Source organism: Alternaria metachromatica (genome assembly GCF_023757995.1).
Source record: "Alternaria metachromatica strain BMP 0045 chromosome Unknown scaffold_4, whole genome shotgun sequence".
Taxonomy (NCBI): domain Eukaryota; kingdom Fungi; phylum Ascomycota; class Dothideomycetes; order Pleosporales; family Pleosporaceae; genus Alternaria; species Alternaria metachromatica.
Window position 1 is genome coordinate 1,744,100 of NW_026055495.1, and position 19,942 is coordinate 1,764,041.

The window sequence follows — 19,942 nt, forward strand, 5'->3', positions numbered from 1 at the left end:
TTACTTATCTATAAGCTACGTTAATTCTCTAGCTTATAAGAATCTAAAGCACTTTAGTAGATTAGAAAAGTACTTTTAGAGATAATAAATACTACTTATAAATATAGAGGCAGACTGCTTTATTACTCTACTATAGTATACTTTAGTAAATATTAAATAAAGATAATATAGTATATACTAATAGTAGTGCAGAGGTACATATTATCTAGAGCATTATATTTATAGTCTAGCGTTGTAATGTTCCTTACAGCCTAGAAAGTAGAAACTAGAAAATAGAAAATAGAGAACAGAAAATAGAAAACAAAAAATAGAGAATAGAATATAAAATATAGAACACAGAACACAGAGAATAGCATACTAGAACCTAACTCTAGAAATAGACAACAGCTAACGCATTCTTATATTGCTGCTTTAGCAGACAAGAAAAGAGGCAACCTTACTAGAAGAGTAAGCCTATTAATTAACTCTAATTAAGACTTGTAACATCTAACAGATCGCGAGGGTAAACTAATTTTTATAATCTTATAGTTGTATGTGGAAGAACAGGTGATTTAGGTCTTTATATTGGGGGTCGAGACCTATGGCAATCTATTGGAGCGTTAGCGGCAGCCTTAGGTGCGAGAACACTAGTATAACACCAAAAATATACACGCGGATACTAGTCACGTTGTGCTCTATGCTGTAATGAGATCAATTCTTCAAGCTGTTGTGTTATCTTATCAAGCCACCCGTAGATGCGCTTTTACCGTAACTCCGTCGCTGAAGATGCAATGCAGGTATTCCTCTCCTTCTCATACGCCGCGTCCGACAAATGTTCCGGCTCCCATCCTTGAATCATACCCCATTTAGTCCTTAGGTAGCATATCCTGCTCGCTGCCGTCCCTGGGTACGTAGTTGATACCCGCGCTCTCTACTGCGCCAATCACGTCTTCCGGGAGGATACCCTCAACTTGGGTCGCGTAGACGCCCGGGACGTAGCCCTCCAGACGCTGATATCTGGCAACCCAGCTCCTTGATGTATCCGCGACAGTGATGAGGCCTTCGAAGACCTGGGATGTGCAGTCGTTGATCTGCTCGGGGTTGCCGGCGAGCTCGATGATTTCTTCGCAGTTGGGGCAGCCTTGAGTGAGAAACTGGTTTTGGGTTCGGACAATGGAGCAGACCATGCAGGCGCGCATGTTGCGCTGCTGGCCTGGCGGTATGTGCGCACCGCCCTGGATCATGTTCTGTGCCATCTCGGATTTCTCGACGTTGGGACGAGGGTTCGCGGGCGGCTGCTGACCTGGCGGATGGCGGGTTTTGGGTGTGACAACGGGGCGCTCAGTACGACCAGGGAGATTGGCGTCTAGAGAAGGGTTGTCGCGACCTCGACCTGCAGCGCGCGGACGTGTAGGAGGATTCTGAGGAGGAGGATGGGGCTGCTGTTGATGGTGAAGCGGAGCCTGGTTGTCGAAGATGGATGTAGGCGACCCGAAATACTCGATGGGAGGACGGAAGTCGTCGTTGAAGCTGACAGGAAACAGAGCGTCCGCGAGTGTCCTACTTTGTTCCACGGTTCCGGAAGCTTGGCGAGGCTGTCGGCGCTCTGGCTCTGGACCTGACTCGGGCGCCGCTTTAGAGAGGTTTAGTCGCTCACGCGAGGCTACGGGATCGACATTCTCCAACTCGTGCGCAAAGTATGGCTCCTCGTCTGCCCTGCTATTTCCTCGGGGGCGTGTAGTAGCGCGAGGTGGGGTGACATCAGGCTCGACTTCGTCGCCGTCAGAGTCGACGGTGATGTAGCGATCTTTAGGTGTCTTGACCGTTGCCCTACCCTTGCGCGCCATGATGTCTAGTCGGAGCCGAGGTCTCTGGTTGGTTGGGCGTTGGTGGAGGCGTTTAGCGGCAAGGCCAGGCGATGGCGGGACAGACTCGTTTGATAACTTTCGGCGGGCAGTGCGGGCGACAGGTCACCTTCATTTTGTTGCCGTACGTCACTGGTTTGCTCTTCAAATCTCTTAACGCGCAGGGACGCAACTTCCCTCCCGTCAATCAACAGGTGCACCAGCCCGTCGCGCCTTCTGCAACTACACCCGCTGCCCGCGTGCCTCGCATAACCCAGCTTGTCCCGCACTGCGTCGATACATCATGGGTGCCCCGACCGACGAAGCCACCAAGCTCAAGGACCAGGGCAACAATGCCTTCAGGAACCAGGAATGGGACAATGCCCTTGAGTTCTACACTAAAGCGATAGAGGCCTACAACGCAGAGCCCTCGTTCTACACCAACCGCGCACAAGTACACAGCCCACCTGCGCCTCCCGAGCATGTACTAATCTATCCTCCAGACATACATCAAGCTCGAACAGTATGGATACGCTATACAAGACGCCGACACGGCGATTGAATTGGACCCAAACAACGTCAAGGTACTATTGTCGCAAACTCACATCGTCATCATGACGCTCATCGCAGCACCAGGCATACTACCGCCGCGCCTCAGCGAACACCGCCATCCTCAAGCACCGTGAAGCACTCCGCGACTGGAAGCTCGTCGTCAAGAAAGCACCCAATGATGCCAACGCAAAGCTGCGCATGGCCGAGTGCGACAAGGTCGTCAAGCGAGATGCCTTTCTCAAAGCCATCGAGGTCGAAGACGCGCCGTCGGCAGCAGAGGGCCTAGATTTGGAACACATGGCCGTAGACCCCTCATACGATGGCGCAAAGCTCGGAGACAAGATGACACTGGAGTTTGTCGAAGACATGATTGAGCGATTCAAGAACGGAAAGAAGCTGGCCAAGAAGTACGTCTACCAGATCATCATCGCAGTCATGGACATTGTCAAGAAGGAGCCCACCATGGTCGAGCACGATGTCGAAGACGGAAAGGAGATTACTGTCTGCGGTGATACTCACGGTAGGTCCCAGGCAGAAGGTGTTAACATACTGCGTACTGACAAGGCTAGGCCAATTCTTCGATCTCATGAACATCTTCAATCTCGCCGGCAAGCCCTCCGAAAAGAACGCGTTCCTCTTCAACGGCGACTTCGTCGACCGAGGCTCTTGGTCCACCGAGATTGCCCTACTGCTTTACGCTTACAAATGGCTATACCCTGATAGCTTCTTCCTGAATCGCGGAAACCATGAGACGGACGACATGAACAGAATGTACGGTTTCGAGGGTGAATGCAGGGCGAAATACACCGAGCGGGTCTTTAAGCTGTTCTCGGAGTCCTTCTCCGCGCTTCCTCTCGCCACCCTCATCGGCAAGAAGTACTTTGTGCTCCACGGCGGCCTCTTCTCAGACGATAAGGTCACGCTAGACGACGTGCGAAAGCTCGACCGATTCAAGCAGCGTCAACCTGGACAGTCTGGGCTCATGATGGAGATGCTTTGGACCGACCCGCAGACAAACCCAGGCCGTGGACCCAGCAAGCGCGGTGTCGGTCTGCAATTCGGACCCGATATCACCAAGCGCTTCTGCGAGAACAACGGTCTCGAGGCTATCATTCGGTCGCACGAAGTGCGCATGGAGGGTTACGAAGTCGAGCACGACGGACGCTGCATCACCGTCTTCTCGGCACCCAACTACTGTGACAGCACCCACAACAAGGGCGCATTCATCAAGATCGGCCCAGAGTACAAGCTCAAGTTCACCCAGTTCGACGCTGTTGCGCATCCGAACATCAAGCCCATGGCATACGCGTCAAGTGGCATGGCCGGCATGATCTAATGAAATTGAAGTAAGTTGGTTCAGTCATTGTTCGCAGCGATGCATACTTGGGTGTTCTTCGGCGCATCAGCATACTCGGAATTGGTTGGGGCTGTGTTTGATCTTTCAGGATTGATTGGGAAGGAGCGCTGCTATACGAATGTACTATAGAGCCTGGATGAAGGCACAATTCCGACGTCGATGTAAACGAAAAGCATCGAGCAGAAATCTAAGAGCAGAACATTACCTCCTGCGCGTCTGACACGCTATCTCGGGTAGCGCGTGGTAGATGCGTTGCCCCTCACGCGCGGCCCCACGTGTTGCATCCCAATGCGGCTAAGTCTGTTGACAAACATGGGTCGTCCTCGCCTTCCATCTCATCGCGACCCGCCAACCTGCTAACAAAGCGCCCTTTACGCCTGATCTCGCCGCAGATCTACGATACCGGCACCCTGTCGCATCTCTCATTGTTTCTACATCAGCAATGTGAAGACCAATCCACTTGCGCAATCACCATGTCGCCGTATCAACAAATCTTCTCCACCAACGCTGTCCTAAGCGTCTGGCGCAATCTTCGCAATACGAAAGATAACAACGATCTTCTTCTCGCATTTCAGTACCACCAAGACGATGCTCGCGGGCAGAAGGGCAAGAAGTATGCCAAGGGCGGCGTCGTGGAGAGCTCGCAAGAGGTCGCAGATGGAAAAGCGATCGACGTCGGTGGCAAGAGCATTGGCTTCGTTGTACCATGGCGGGCCATGCAGGCTCAGAGACGCGAACTGAAGGAAAAGGAAAAAGAGCTCGCTGAAGCACTAGTGGCATTGGCTGGAGAGGTTGCGTTTACGGGTATGTATCTGGGACGGTATTTGAAGTCTGATAGAGTATGCGCATATACTGACTGTCCACGATAGATCTCTCTTCCACCCTACAATCTTCGCTCACGCAAAACCCCCTCATCCAGATCCGCCACCTTGCCGCTGGTCTGTCTCGTCAGATGTCGAAGATCGAGATACAAATGGCCGACAATGCTCCTTTCGCAAATGGAAAGAATCTATACACCGGCGGAGAGATAGCGCAAAGGTTTCTCCCGCCGATACAAACACTCTTCCAACAGCGGCCTGTACCCCAGCGTATGATCTTCGAACTGCTCATGGAGTTGAAAGACCTTATCTACATGGGCATGGCAGGCTGTGAGAAGGAGGTCTTGGAGTGGGAGGTTGATGGCGCTGCGATCGGAGCGTTGGAGGAGCTGGATGATGCGATGGTCAGAGCAGTCACACCAACAGTACCAGCCATCGAACCGGAGCAACGAAAAGAGGTTGAGACTGGGCCCAGGCGTATACTGAGGCGCAAAGCTTCGAGCCTCATCTCCAACTCTGTTGTAGTGCAACAGCCCGTATCATTTCTCCTTGCCGCGCCAGAAGAACTCCTTTACAGTCTCGAATCGCTCGAAACAACAGCGCTCGCGCTTACACACCTTCCACTCCCTATACCCGATCTCTGCGCACACGCTGTCATAACTCTCCGTCGTCTCACACCCCGGCAAACTCTCACAGACTTCTCGCAGCAGAAGAAACGAAGGAATGGCCGGTGTGCAGAGTTCGCGCGTTGCATGAGGTGGGCTGGTACGCAGTGGCGGCAAAACGGTGGCTGTAGGAGAGGCTGCATGAACGAAGACGAAGACCCTGAAAACCTTCCTAGCTGGCATAGGAGTAGTCGCTGGTTCGACGAGAAGGGCAGTGGGACATTTATGGTCGGTGGAGGAAGGGCGACGCCGAAAGATGATGGATTCGGTGTCATCAAGATGACGCCTTCGTAGGCGACCCGTGGTGGGAATTTGGGGACTCTTTCGGAACTGGCGTTATGGGATGTACATGTACGATGGGATGGATTTGGATGATACTCGGCGCAACGATACCCTTTTTGATTTCTCGGTATATATATAGGGTAGGAGAACCGCTTCTGTGAATACACTGATGAAGCCTTCGGAAAGGACTAGAGGTATTGCTTCGTCTATATATGGCGAGAGAAAGTGCACAGTCACTAACACGGATAGGAATGCAATGTACTACGTAGTCATGTTTGAGATATCTCGATCTCTTTGTACCTTTGCCTCCTCAGGTCGCACGAGACCCGCTCTTCTCTAGTTCACGATAACGTTAAAGACTCAGTTAGGAGTCAATCGGCTGTGGGCCATTAGAGGCTCAAATCTTGGGTGGGTCTTACAGCTTACACACACGCTGGTGTCCGCCTCTCAGATCAGATGCGGGTGTCTCTAGTGCTGTATGCGGGCACTTGGGGGTCTGGTGGGTCGTAGACTCACACGTACACTAAACTCACATGCCACGACGGTCTTGAGTCGAAGCGCGAGGGAAGAGTCACTGTGTAACGTCTGTCGAGTATAAAAGGTGGATGTTCAGTACAGTGTCTTACTTTCTACACTGCATATCCGCTCCAGTATCCATAACAAACGAGCGATAATCAAGTCTTTACGAGATCTTCATCCACAAATCCAACCCACTACCATCCAGCAAGTTGAAATGACTACAGGCATTCCCATAGACGATCCCTTTTACAGAGCCCCTCCGCCCATCGTAGATGTCGAATACGGAAAGCCCTTCTACTTTACAAATCCCGCGCAAGGTCTCGAAATCACAGATCCCTTAGTAGGAAAAGGAGTTCGAGAAAGTGGCATCAATGGCTCGAAGGTCCTTCAGGACTCTACCACCAAGAAGACATATCTCTGGCAGAACAGCCAAGACCCCGCGGAAGAGACCAGCTATCAGACGTTTGTCGACACCCGGGAGAGAGACATCTGGAAGAGATACACCGTTGTGTGGCGATGGATCAGGTGCGGACCGAGGCTGTGCGGGAAGGTCAAAAACCCAGAGGATTCGACGTGCCCGTGTGGATGGAGACTGCTTATAGACGCTAAGCCGCCTGGGTGGAAAGAGGGGCACGGGTTGAAGGCGGAGACGGAGGGATGGAAGAACGATGTTAATCCCTTCGCTATGGACTACAAAGGAGATGCCGTTGGCGACTGGGATTTCGACACGTTGAACGGTGTTTTGTGGAGGAAGCAAATTTCCAGTGGCAAGGAGGAACAGGTGAAGTACAGTCAGGTACCGGTTAAGGGTGGTTGGATCGGTCGGTGGCCGGGTATTCAGTAGTCTGGACTTTCGGTAGAGTGCTTGTTTGGTGGCACATAGATTACGTCTTTGTCTTGGGGAAATAGATTGGTCAATGTCTTCTCTATTGCTGTATTTGATGTCTTCAAGCTGGTTATCGGTGTCTCAACTGCAAATTGATGTAAAAGCCATATGGCTTGAAGCGGGTGATTGTATGAGTATTCCGCTTACAGCTTCCTCCTCTTCCCAGAGCCTTGCTCTTCTTCCGGGTTGGTCGATTCTTCTCTCGATTCGTATGCGCTGTCATGGGTTTTCGACATTGATGAGCTACTGTCGGACTTTTTGTGCGTTCCTAGATATGATCCCATGGCTGTTTGACGAACGGTCTGCATCATGGAGCTAGATTTAAAGCCCTCTGGGTGGGCGGCGGTTATCCATCGAAAACCCGGGTTGGTCGGTTCTTCTCTCGGTTCTTCCCTCGGTTCATAGGGTTTCGACTTTGATGAACTACTGTTGGACGATGTGTGCGTTCCCAGATATGACCCCATGGCTGCTCGACGGATGGTCGACCTCATGGAGCTAGATTTAAAGTCATCGGGGTGGGTGGCGATTGCCCATTGAAGATCTGGGTTGTTCGTCGGGGGTTTATCAAAACTTCGTGGTTGTATGTCTGGATTACAGAATGTCAGTTCTTTGTGTTCACGGAGACTCTATTGACTACCCACGAAGCGAGACATTTAGAGGACCGGAAAAGACGTACCTTCGCAGTTTGAGAGCGAGGAGAATGAATCTGGTATAGAGCCCGAGTCTATGGCCAAGCGTGGTTTTCCGTGTAGTCTTGGAGCGCTATATGTGCATACTATTTTGACGCAGCGGCAGCGTTCACATCTTGGCTTCTCTTTGCTGCACTTCCTTTTGGATGCAACACAGGAGTCGCAAGAAGGCCGGAGCTTCGGATCCCGATCTCTTCTAATGGGTGATGGAGCGTACGGTGGGGTGGCAAGTGGGGTGACATCCCTGGATGGATGCCGACCCGCTAACCTGAAACCAGGCGCTTTGTAATGAGAGGATTTTGCCGGTGTGATGGTGTCTTCAATCTATCAGTACAGTATGACAATAACAACTGCACAGCATGTTGGATAAACACACGAACCTTGAAGATCAGGATCAGCTTTGGACCATTGCGTTCCTGAGTCCCCGAAGACCTGAGTTGCTGGTACGATATATACAACCTCTTTGGTCGCAGAGCTCATAACGACATGACCATGAGGCTGCTCAGTCACGGCGTCTAATATCGCAACCCCACAATCGCCCCATTCCAAGTGTGAGTCCAGTATGGTTTGGTAGACCTTTTGGAAAGTCACACTGCCCGGGAGTCGCACATAAGTAGCATCATGAAAAAGTTGTCCGGTGATAAGTCCTCGCGAAGTATGCGCCACAACCTTGGTCACCTCAGATTCTATGGCTGCTTTTCCCTTTTGATTCTCACTTGACATCTTGGATTTGAGCTCGTGCACTGCAGATGCGACGCTCGAGTGGAAGATAACGATGACTGCCCAGTCCAAATCTAGGGAATACTTTACCATGTCGCCCAAATGCTCGAGATTTGCCATATCTGGTAAACTTTGATCACTAGGAACTGAATGTACCTCAGAGTAACCACTTGGCGGAGGTGAAGAAGACGTCGAATCGGGAGGCAGTGATTCTGATCTGTCGTTGGGACTTTCTTCCGATGAGCTCATACTCGCACGTGATGTTGCGGCCAAACACTCGTCTTCAACCTCATCCTCGGTTCCACTTCCAAAGTCAAAATTGTTGTCACCAGCGATCGATGTAGCGGGCGGTGACGATGTGTCGCTGTGGAACACATGTGCGACGGAAAGATACACAGGTATTTCTCCGTGAAAGACAGCATTGGCTGTGGCTCTCCGCAAAACATTGTCGGCTTGCTTGACGAAAATGGGCATTCCGATAGCCGTCACAGGCTGGGAGGGATCGAAGTAAACCTCGGTCGCCGGTTCAGGTTCGTTCGATCTTTGGACTTCTTCACCTCCCCCTGCGGGTTGTATCAGGTTCCCAACTCCGGGTCGTCTCACAAGATGTCCGGTTCGAAATCCTGGGAGTTTAGCCAAGAGTCCGCCTTCATCCACAGTCTTCTTAGCCATCTTGCGCGGTTCTTTCTCCTCGCAAAAGAACATGATGGTAGGTATCGCTGATTCCGCTGACCGACCTATCATGTATAGATGAAAAATTACGATGCTAGAGTATCGCTCCGTAAATACCGAGTTGAGTTGTTCCACAATTTCAGGCACGACGATGCTGAACTGCTTCCTGGCTGGTCCCGCAGCATGCCACCAGTGTCTACCGTGGAAGATGCCGATTCCGGTTCCGATACATGCACAGACGTTCGGATAGGGTTCTGTCGCGGATTTCCAGAATTTGGCTCGGCTAAGGTATCGTTCGCCCATGATGGTCTCACACCCTGCACGTGTGCCAACGAGCCTACGACATTGGCTTATTACACGGCGCGAATTGGGAGGGTATAAAAACAAGAACGTTTGGAACATACGCAGAAGACATGCGAATCAATCGAAAATATAAAGTGAGGGGTTGCTGTTTACTTGAGTGATGAAGGCTCAGCCGCTTGGAGGCGTCGCGGGGTGCTGCTATTGGAGGTCTTGCGAGCTTGACCGGTCAGCGATGCAAGCCCGTGAAGGCGGTGCAGAGCCTTGCGAGCTGCCAACTTATAAACGGGTTTGCCACATACAAGATTATGGTCGTGCAGCGAGTTCCAAAAACACTCGACTCCAAGATGGCGACCTTATATGGCCCGCTTGATGAAGTCCTCCAGGATGCCGTCAGCTCCCAGGCTAGGGCGGAGATTGTGCAGCGTTTATGGCGAGGAAGAAGAGTACAATCGCCGAAAATAGTTCATTTCGCATGGGATGCATACTTTGGATACTACACTCGGGAGTGTAATGCAGCCCTCACTGATGAGGGCGCCCATCTCTGCTCAAGAACGCATCGAAGCCTTTTGCAGGTTGCGCACCTGCTGGAAGACGCGGCTGACGAAGGAGAAATCAGGGAAAGGCTACGCCAAACGCTCAAAACGCAGAGGACCAGCGCAGATGAGAAGAAGATGTTGGACGGTTCTCTGAAGCTAGCAACTCGCATCTTTGCGATGATCAGCATCGGACCGCTTTCATCCGAAATATCCGCGAAGCATTCCCTGCCCTGGACCCAAGGCACGTTCACGAACGCCGTACATGAATACTTCAATCAGCCTCCCGATATCGAACTGGATCCCAAGGAGGATGTTGTCAGTACAGACCTCGTATGCCACAACATTGAGCGAATGTCAGGTATTGAGGTGCTTTGGACCGATAATTTGCTAGATCATTTGCGCCTCGTCGAAGGAGACAAGAAGTTTTGTGTCTTCCATCATGCGTCGTTTTTGAGAAAGATGATGGCAATTGAGAGGTATGTGGTCGTTATCATGTGACCGGGTAGCGATGTTAATAATGGAGCTGTGCAGTCCAATCTTCCCAGACGGTCTTATCGAAGAAACGCTAGATACGCTGGCTCTGCTGTTCCCAGAGGCGGATCGCAAAACGAAACGGTGGCTATCAATGAAAGGCCGAGCAAACTCAGCGCAGATGCCGATAGATAGCACACTGGCAAAATGTGGTCGCTATCGAGCTGGGCATCCATCCAGGCGCCTGGAACGATTCCAGTTCTGGCGTGATCGGTTGGTCTTACTGGGGGAAGCAGTCGAGGAAGCCACGCCAACGTCCAAGGCATTGCTAAAAGCCCTGAAAGACAGCAAGAAAGGCGATCACTGGCTCAACTCCTGGATAGCGATTGTGGCGATAGGTCTTACACTCTTCTTCGGGCTGGTGCAAAGCATTGAGGGGGCCATACAGGTATACAAGGCGTACCATCCGCAGACAGAGTCGGCATAGGGCTAGCACAGCTCTCGGTGATAGCGATAAGAGTTCGTCAGAGCTAGAGTGCGCAAGAATAGAAGTGAACGACGAAGCTTGACAACTCCAGTGGCGCAACTCGGCAAGCCGAAGGAAACTGCACGCGACAAGAACCGGCGCGTAGAAAACACGAGTGGCGCAGTGGGGACCTCTACATTAGCGTGCCCGCGGCCAGCCTAGCGCTGTCAACACAGGGTCCAAAACCCCCCGGCTCGCAATCTCAGCCCATTCTGCAGTGGGCATGCAGCAGCAAGTCCCTTCCCTACGCGAGGAACTCCACCACTCCACCACTCCACCCCAAGCTCGCTGCAGTTGCCCCGCAAGAGGCGAATATATCGTCATCTGTGTAATCATAGTGGATACAGGCGACCAAATTTGACCAGATTTGTCGCGGCGAACTTGATCTTCTAGGGAAGGTACGAAGAGCTGCAAGAGTCGATTGATAGACCGGACGAAAATGTTGTTGAGGAAAGGGCGACGGGTAGCGTGGAGATAAGGATGCAGCGGCCTGCAGCAAGCACATTTGCGGTGTCGAGCGCTGATTAGCATACGCTGGTCATGCTGACGTCATGGGTTCTCCGCGGCTTCCTTCGCGTGAGGAAGATCTTTGGTTGGGGGGTGGAAAGATGGGGAATGCGAGTTTGACAGCAATGATGCCAGACACCGCTCTTTTGAGGGTTTTTGTCGTGTGTCATTGTGATATTCGCCTGGAGGCTGGGGACGTGAATTGTGAGGAACGCTTTTTTTGAGTACCTGGATAGTATGGGGAAATCAGCAATACAATCATGACACAGCAAAAGACGATAGTATAACGATCAAAGGCTGTAATTAAAATGCTATATAAAAACGCTCAGTATAACACTTTCTTTTTGGGAAACGCCAGTAGAAAACCCATCTATCATCTATATGCTTCGCATGCAATGCCAAAAAGTAAAGACCTAAAGCCTGGTTGAAAGCGACACAAAACGTTTGCCGCCCTGGGGGTATCTCTTTCTTTGAACGCACATCTAAGCGTACTTCTCAATCATAGCGAGAGCGCCCTCGCGCTCGAGGCCCTCCAATGCGGCCTTGAGCTCAGAGACGAAGCGCTTGTCGTCACGGAGATCGTTACCGAAGAGGGTCTTGATCTCAAGCTGAGCCATGGGGCCCTGAGCAGCGTAGGACTGGAGCTCCTCGACCATGGGATCGTCGACGGTGAAGGCCTTGCCGGCGTCGTCGATGCCGCTGTTGTAGCGGAACCAGGCGGCGGCTACGAGAGTGAGGCGGCGGAGAGGTCCGTTGGCAACGATCTGCTCGGCGATGCTGGGCATGATGAACTGAGGGATCTTGCCGGAGCCGCCAAGGCAGATACGGGGAAGCTCGTCCTTGAGGGTGGGGTTGGAGAAACGGCCGAGGAGGGTGTTGATGTAGTCATCGACGCTGACACCGGGGATCTGGGGGAGGAGCGGCTTGACTTCCTGGTTCATCATGTTGATGACGAACTGGCGGTAGACGGGGTGGCCGATGACCTCGTGGATGTAGGTGAAGCCAGCGAGCTGACCGGCGTATCCCATGGCGGAGTGGCTGCCGTTGAGGAGGCGGAGCTTGATCATCTCGTACTCCTCGACCTTGTGCACGTCGGGGACGATCTGAACACCGGCCTTCTCGAAAGGTGGGCGGCCGTCGACGAACTTGTCCTCGAGAACCCACTGGTGGAAGGGCTCGGTGACAACGGGCCAGGCATCCTCAACACCGAAGTTCTCGGCTAGGCTGACCTTGTCCTCGTCGTTGGTACGGGGAGTGATGCGGTCAACCATGGAGTTGGGGAAGGCACCGTTGTTGGCGATCCAGTCGGCGACCTCAGGGTTCTGGTGGCGGGCGAAAGAGACCAGCATGTTGCGGCTGATGTCACCGTTCTTCTGCATGTTGTCGCAGGAGAGAACGGTGAAGGGTCGGAGACCCGCGGCGTGGCGCCTCTCCATGGCAGCGTAGAGGTAACCGAAAACGGTGCGGGGTGGCTGCTCACCAGCCAAGTCGGCGGCAACATCTGGGTGGTCGGTTTGGAGCTGGTGGGTGTTCTCGTTCATGTAGTAACCGCTCTCAGTGACAGTCATGGAAACGATGTGGGTGTCGGGGTGAGCCATCTTGGCGATGACAGCCTCAGCGCTGTCGGGAGCGAAGAGGTAGTCGGTGATGGAACCGCAAACGCGGGCAGTGGTACCCTCAGCGGCACGCTCAATGATAGTGTAGAGGTTGTCTTGGGGCTTCAGGGCATCGCGCATGGGAGCAGCGAATGGCTGAAGGTCAACACCGCAGATGGACCAGTCCTTTACGGCGAATTGCTCAAGAAGAGTGTCGACGTAGGCTGCGAGATGGGCTCGGTGGAAACCACCAACACCAACGTGGACAATGCCTTGCTTGACACCCTCACGCTGGTAGGTGGGGACAGCGACATTCTGGAGTTGGGAGAGGTTCTTGCTGCTGAGCTTGAGGGGAGCTGCAGGTGTTTGGCGCTGCGATGTGGTGGTGCCAGCGGTAAACTTCTCCTCCTTTCGTTGGGAGGATGTCCTGGGAGGGGCGTTGTAAACATTGTTGTTCTCAGGTGTCCGGCGAACGGCCTCGGAGCTCTGGAACCTGATGGCAGCAGGGCGGGAGGGCCTAGTGGACTGGAAAACAGCGCGGGCGCGGGCGGCACGCAGCAGGTTCCTGGGGACTTGAGGAGGCATGGTGGAATAATGTGAGAATGGAATGAGAATACTGGAATACGTGGATGAGAGCAGAGGGAGATACGGTGCTCTAGTATTTATAAAGCGTCAGCCCAATCCTTTTTGTGGGCACATGCGTAGAACCTTGAGCATGGTGCCAAAAAAAGTCGGATTAGGGCCCCTATTTTTTCGGAGGGTCTAGACATGGTGGATTACACAGTATGAGTCGGGACTCGCAGGCTGATAGCCTGTGCTTTGGAAAACGTGGGTTGGCAAAAGGAGGCTGCGGCTTGCATTGTGTTGTGTACGTCGCGGCCTGGTGGTGCGTGCCAAAACGCCAAAACGCCCCAACTGAGCCGCAACACCTGGGCAACTTCACGACACACCCCGAATAGATTCAAACTTTTTGCCCTGACGCGTCTCTACACAAGACCCAGTTTTTAGACTGGACAGGGGTTTCAGACTTTGCGCTCCCGCTTCCGCTCGCAGATGGGGGAGCCACAATTGCGCCGTAGTGCCTGTTGGCAGGCGATTTTGTGCGAGTTGCACAACTATTGCGTGCTAGGTGAAGGATGTTCAAGGGACTACTGAAAAGGCTGTGGCTTGCGTCCACCAGAACCTCACCGCCGCCGGCTTGCGTGGGGGGTGCGGTCCGCCAGGAACACCGACGCTTGGAAGCATGTCGGCTGCGTCGCCGACGCAAGGCTTGCATCTTGCATCGACCAGACCGCGTCTTCATCCACCTTGGCAATAATGCAACAACCCCCAACGTCCATCGTCGTGGCGACTACAACCCGCGCGCATGGCCTCCGCTGTCAGCCTGGCTATCTATGCACCTGGGGTAGCGGGTCGAAGTTCGGGGCTGGGGGTTATCCCGACGCCCATGCGAATTAGACATGTCGAGACCGCCATCGTATCCGTGTTGAGACGATGCCCTCCGCCTCGCCTCCTCGTTTCCAGATTCTTCGATTCTGGATCCCCCCATGACTCGTTCACCGACTTGTCCTTCTGCGAGGATCCTGTCCAACGGCCACCAAAAGGATCTGCGGCCTGCAGCTGAGCCTCATGCATGCTGTTGCACGGCACATCATCCCCGCCATAGCTCTGCGTTGCAGCTATCAGATCGTCCTTAGCCTAAGCCCTAAGCATACCGACCGCCCAACGGAACTTTCTTAGCTTTTCCGCGCTACCTGTACCGCGTCAGTAGCGTCTCAACTGCCACCGGTAGTACTGCTTTCGCACAATCCGAGAGACGACCAGCTGTGGGCGTGGGGATGCGACCTTGCGACGCGGTCCTAATCTCCACCGGAAATCGCAACATCACTAACAAGCCCGAAGATAAGCCTCGCAGCGACCCACGTCCACGGTCCGGGCTGTCATGGTTATTTCCAGGTTCCACAAGCCGCATGTCCTAGAAGGAAGGCAGTAGCGACCTTGCACCTTCTTCCCGGGCAGCCACCATGGAGACCAGCTGGTCCAAGCCATGGGGGTAGTCCGGAGAATACCTCTCTCGGCAGAAGAGTTCGATGCGAGCTTAGCGGCCCGGCTAGACCCCAGCTCAGCAATGTACTCATTTGCTTTTCGCCAGGTCATGGCCGCTCGAGACGGTCACCTGGGCATGGTATCAGCGCAAAAGGGCCTGTTCGCGAATCATATGACGGGGATATTGAAACGTGGGCGTTAGTCCGTGGAGGATGCCGCATGCTCTCATGACAACATCTCGATGTGTGCACGCTGCGTGTTACGGTTTTTGCTTTGTTAAGTTTTTCAGGTTCGTTGGGCGAAAGTTAATCAACCCCACGAGTACGCGTATCGTGATCGAACGATCTTGGCGACGCTATTGGAGAACGCGCAAGCCTCTACGGAGTCGGACTCAAAGAGATGGGAGGGACGGAAAGGGGGATGCGAGATGTTTGATTCCAAGTGTTGTTTTCCTCGCGGGTAAGGACACGATGCCGAAGAAGGCATCGTACTGCTACAGAAAATCATGCAATTCTGGCTCGGCATCTTTCACCGCATCCACCGACATGCTCTCTCACAGATCTGACAATAACAATTCCCGCATCTTATCATACTGCGGACTCCCGAGTCCCGAAGCCATATCCCATCCTGGACCCGCTGGGAAGCCATCCATACCGCCTCCCGGATTATATCTCACAAGAATATCATTGAATATCTCCGGATTGTCGTATATGTCCCAGTTCAAAGTGCCAAGTGGTTCTTTGCCATCCGCCAATCGCTCGTCATTGATCATATTGATCATGCTGGCAAAGCCGGGTGCTGAAGCCGACGCACCACTCACAGGTCTCGTGGTATTGAGAATCACTACTGGGTAGTTGACGCCAATGACTGCGACATCTGGGTATGCGCGACCTGAGCGATTATAGCGCCCTTCTCCGTATGCCGGTGCTGAGTTGGAAAGCCAGCCCGAGACAGCGTCGTCCTGGTAGCTTGGGCGGGGAAAGACGTTGGAAAATCCACCGCCGGAAAACGTGGCTGCCATTTCGCCGCCGGCAATGGTACCATCTTGCAATGTTGTGGCGCCGACGCAAAGGACCTATTGGAAATGAGTATAGCTGCAAAATGAGATTGAAAGGACGAATGAGTGGATGCTTACATAAGGGCATGTGCAAGGGAATGATGGTGGGAACTGCTCGTCGGAAGACCCAGCGCCAATATCTCCTGATGCGGCAACGATGGTGACGCCTTGCAACCCCAGCTTCATGTACTCGTGACATTGGCGTTCAAGGTAAGCACGAGAGAGCTGGCTCTCCAAAAAGCTGTATGAGATGGAGATGACGTTGCTCATTGGCGCACCTCCGCATGGTCCGTTCTTTGTGCCTTCTCCTTCATCGTTTTCGGGGAATCCCGGGCCAAGGTACTGCTCGTTGCCGCCCGGGTGGGTACAGTATGTAGGATCCTAGCTACGTTAGCTGTTGCTGCGTCACGTGGAAGATAGCAAGATACTCACCAACGCGTCCAGAAATAAATCGAAACCGTTAATAAACTTCGACTGGCCAATTTGATAGAATCGTACCTTTTGAGGGTAGATGATGGAGGTCGAGGCCTGAACGTCCAAAGCAGTCTCACCTGTCTTGTCAGCTTCTGCCAGAGACAGATCTCCGGGTTTGCCACCATAAACGTAGACGGATTCTGGCTCAACATCCAGGGGAATCCGAGGGGACGTCCAGTTTCTCAAGTATTCTTTGAAGTCTGGAAGATAGAGATAGTTACCAAGCCCGAAAATACCAAGCTCATTTCCGGTATTGTTGTGACTGGCAATGGGAACGTTGTACAGAGCGCGGAAGCAATGGACGGTAAAAAAGATGTGACAGGTCGACAGATCATCCGCACCACCATGGGCAGTGATATGATCAGCAATAGCCATGGGCTTCGTCGCTGTTTGTACATGAGCCATTGGACGTAAGCCGTCGAGCTGTATTGTGGGCGTGATGTAGTCGACATGTTCGCGAACGTGCTGTGGAAGTTTGTAGTTATCGCATGCCATGCGAAGACCGCCGGATTCCTTTTCATGGAAGTTGTAATACTCCGTATGAAATAGGTCCTCAACCTCACCAACAGTGGCTAGGAACATAATCCAATCCCGTCCTACGTATTGTCAGTTCTCATTCTACTCGGGCACGATAGGTAATGACATACTAGCTGAGAACGTGATGCGACTGTCCTCAACTCCAGCTGCATGGAGCCAGTCGAGAGTCGCGTTTGTGGTTGTTGGGTGAGGCGCAAATGTACTGTGGACTCGCTCGGCCGTCCAGCGCTTTCCTATATGATATGTAAGTATACCACATAACCGACGGGTTCAGGTTTACGTTACGGAAATTGGGTGAGGTTCGATTATGCATATCTTGGAGTGAGAGTTCGCCATGCTTCAAGTTCTGCTGCTTGAGCGCGATTCGCACCGGCATTACTGCATCCCTTGATGCACGTGAGTCTCTATCCCAACCTATCGGGTCCGCCTCTCGCTTCTCGTGGATGACGTGAGAGCCGACTGGGAAAGCGGCAGCTATGGTGCTGAGCCAAAGGAGGAGTACTACTAGGAAGCGCATCGTTTCCAAGATGTACTGGGTCTGTGTTAAGTTGTGTAATGTTCTGTAAATATGACTAAGTCTGTGTGACTTTGTATGAGTTGTGATGAGTTTGAAGAAGAAACGAAGGTGAAAGTGCCATTCATCTTATACTACTCCAGATGATTTTTTTCATGCTGATTGTGGATACTGTACCTTGGTTTACGAGATCGACTACCACAGTACTACGATACCAAGTTGTGAATGCCTTGTTGGCGATTGGTCATTGCAATACCACGGTACTCCCAAGCGAAAAGCTGGGCAGCCAGATTTTACGGTGTGCATAAAAAAAAACTTGATAGGGCTACATTGCCTTAATATGTCTCAAACCTTAGGTTGTTGTGGGGATGTAGGCTCCAGAGCACCTGTTCAGTTGTGGTTATGGTCAGAGCCCACAACGAGACACCTAAAAAATTTGAACGGAAAGGTTATTGGATAATAGGATGATTAGCACGACCGCGATCTCTGGCCGGGGCAACGTACCCGCTGAAACGATAATAGATTCATTACAATAACGCTATGTACGAGCTGACCACTGCTCTGTTGACGCTAAACAATGTATGCCAACATAATATGCCCATAGGCACGATGGTCTCAGCCCAAATCAGTATATACCGAAGTTTAGCAGCACCCGCCCCAGCCCTGTTGCTTTCCCTTTTTACTCGCATCATTCAGATTGACGCCTGCCCTATTCGCTCCGCCTCCCGGCCCCTTGACTCCACTCCTTCGATCGTTCAAGTCGTACTTGCCAGCTTCTATATTTTGGTATATCCGCTCTGCGACTTCCAAAAAGGCTTGTTCCACACCCTCTCCGCTCTTGGCGCTCGTCTCGACGTACTGCATGACGCCATTCGCTTTACACCACTCCTCAGCCTCTTCTTTTGTGACTTGTCGCTTGTTCGCGGCGTCCGAATCAGTTACGGTAGACGACCCCGCGAGATCAGACTTGTTGCCCACGAGCACCACGACGATGCCTTCCTCGGCGATTTGCCGCAAGTCGTGCAACCATGACGTGGCGGAGAGGAACGTGTTCTTCCGCGATATATCGAATACTAGCAGCGCGCCCGATGCGCCCCGGAAATAACTTCTCGTGATGCTCTTGTACGTCTCCTGGCCTGCTGTATCCCATAGCGAAAGCTTCATGTGCTTCTGCTCCTGCTTTTGTTTCGACGGCGACACGGGCGCTTGTGCTTGTGAGGATTTGGAGGGGTTGTTGATGCTCAGGGAATGCGACGCTGGTGGGCCGACAGGAACGATGCGCGATCCGAACTCTACGCCGATAGTTACGTCGTGGTGTGGTGAGAAGCGGCCTTCGCAGAGGCGGACTGTTAGCTGGGAGGCGTTAGCATGGAGGCCCTGGGTAACGGGGATGATGTCGCATACACTTGATTTACCACATCCTGAATCGCCTAACGATACGATCTTCGCTATGTAGTCCCACGGCTGCGCCATGGTGCTTTGTGACGCCGTGTGGCTGGTGTAGCAGTCGACCTGAGGTGCAGGCTTAGGGCGGTGGTCACAGCAAATCCAGTAGAGGTAGATGGGTATGTATAGGAAGACGGTATTTATTGTTCAGAATGTATGTAGAATAAAGTAGTTCGCAAGTCGAAGCTTTGGGTGTGTTTGACAGGAAGCCAGTTGGACGATAGTGAGTGAGATAGGTCAGGGTCCCGGCCATGCGGTCATAGCTCGGCAGCTGCTTGAGCCACAGTCGAAGGATGCGACCCATGGCAAACGTGAAAAGCATGTCGCAATTTACTTTGCGCAAGCTTCGGCTCCATGCATCTTGCTTTTCTCTGTAGCTTTGATTGATTGCCACTATGAAACATGAGGCTGACAAACATGAGATCGGAGTGCCTTGACTCGGGCGGCCACTACGAAGGCAAATTTACTTCGAAAAGAGCACGACTAGAAGAAGATAGAATTGTCTGCAAGCCCGTAGAGTCAAGTTTACCGAATGCTTTGCATGTGAGGTGGAGCAGTTCTGGGGGCTAGGGGATAGCGCGTGCCTTGCATGTTCACGAGGTACGTGAGCCCGACAATCGATAACCCGACGCGCTGGCTTGGCACGATGATGAGATGAGCGACCATCACTCCAGCGCACCCGGCCAGCCACTCAACTCACTCACCACCTAGGCGGGCTAGAGCTCCCTGCTGTCCTATTGCTACCGCCCTACCACCGTCATCTCTACCTTCTCCAGCTGGCCACTGCGCACTCTGCCGGCCCCCAGCTGCATGTCTCTTAGGCTGCGTCATCCGCGGCTGCCTCTTGTACTCCGGTACCCTTGCGCTCGACCGCCTCACGACCGCTGACCTCGCACCTGAGCCACCTTCGCTTCGGGACTTTGCTCGCGATAGATATACCTGGCCGC

The 19,942-nt window shown here is 52.7% G+C and overlaps 4 protein-coding genes across 4 annotated transcripts; 2 read left to right on the forward strand and 2 right to left on the reverse strand.

Moving 5' to 3' along the window:
• Nucleotides 1-845: 845 nt before the first annotated feature.
• On the reverse strand, nucleotides 846-1,826 carry J4E83_002903 (uncharacterized protein; the record flags this gene model as incomplete). Its single annotated transcript, XM_049329844.1, has 1 exon — nucleotides 846-1,826. One exon carries the CDS (start codon nucleotides 1,824-1,826, stop codon nucleotides 846-848), a length of 981 nt encoding a protein of 326 aa, XP_049191523.1.
• An 846-nt stretch (nucleotides 1,827-2,672) lies between these two features.
• On the forward strand, nucleotides 2,673-3,711 carry PPT1 (Palmitoyl-protein thioesterase 1; the record flags this gene model as incomplete). The annotated part of the gene is made up of 3 exons (XM_049329845.1): nucleotides 2,673-2,678; nucleotides 2,706-2,895; nucleotides 2,945-3,711. The coding sequence occupies 3 exons, from the start codon at nucleotides 2,673-2,675 to the stop codon at nucleotides 3,709-3,711; spliced, it is 963 nt and encodes a 320-aa protein (XP_049191524.1).
• A 494-nt stretch (nucleotides 3,712-4,205) lies between these two features.
• J4E83_002905 (uncharacterized protein) lies at nucleotides 4,206-5,509 on the forward strand (the record flags this gene model as incomplete). The annotated part of the gene is made up of 2 exons (XM_049329846.1): nucleotides 4,206-4,536; nucleotides 4,602-5,509. 2 exons carry the CDS (start codon nucleotides 4,206-4,208, stop codon nucleotides 5,507-5,509), a joined length of 1,239 nt encoding a protein of 412 aa, XP_049191525.1.
• Nucleotides 5,510-11,808: 6,299 nt separating this feature from the next.
• J4E83_002906 (uncharacterized protein) lies at nucleotides 11,809-13,506 on the reverse strand (the record flags this gene model as incomplete). The annotated part of the gene is made up of 1 exon (XM_049329847.1): nucleotides 11,809-13,506. One exon carries the CDS (start codon nucleotides 13,504-13,506, stop codon nucleotides 11,809-11,811), a length of 1,698 nt encoding a protein of 565 aa, XP_049191526.1.
• Nucleotides 13,507-19,942: the final 6,436 nt, after the last annotated feature.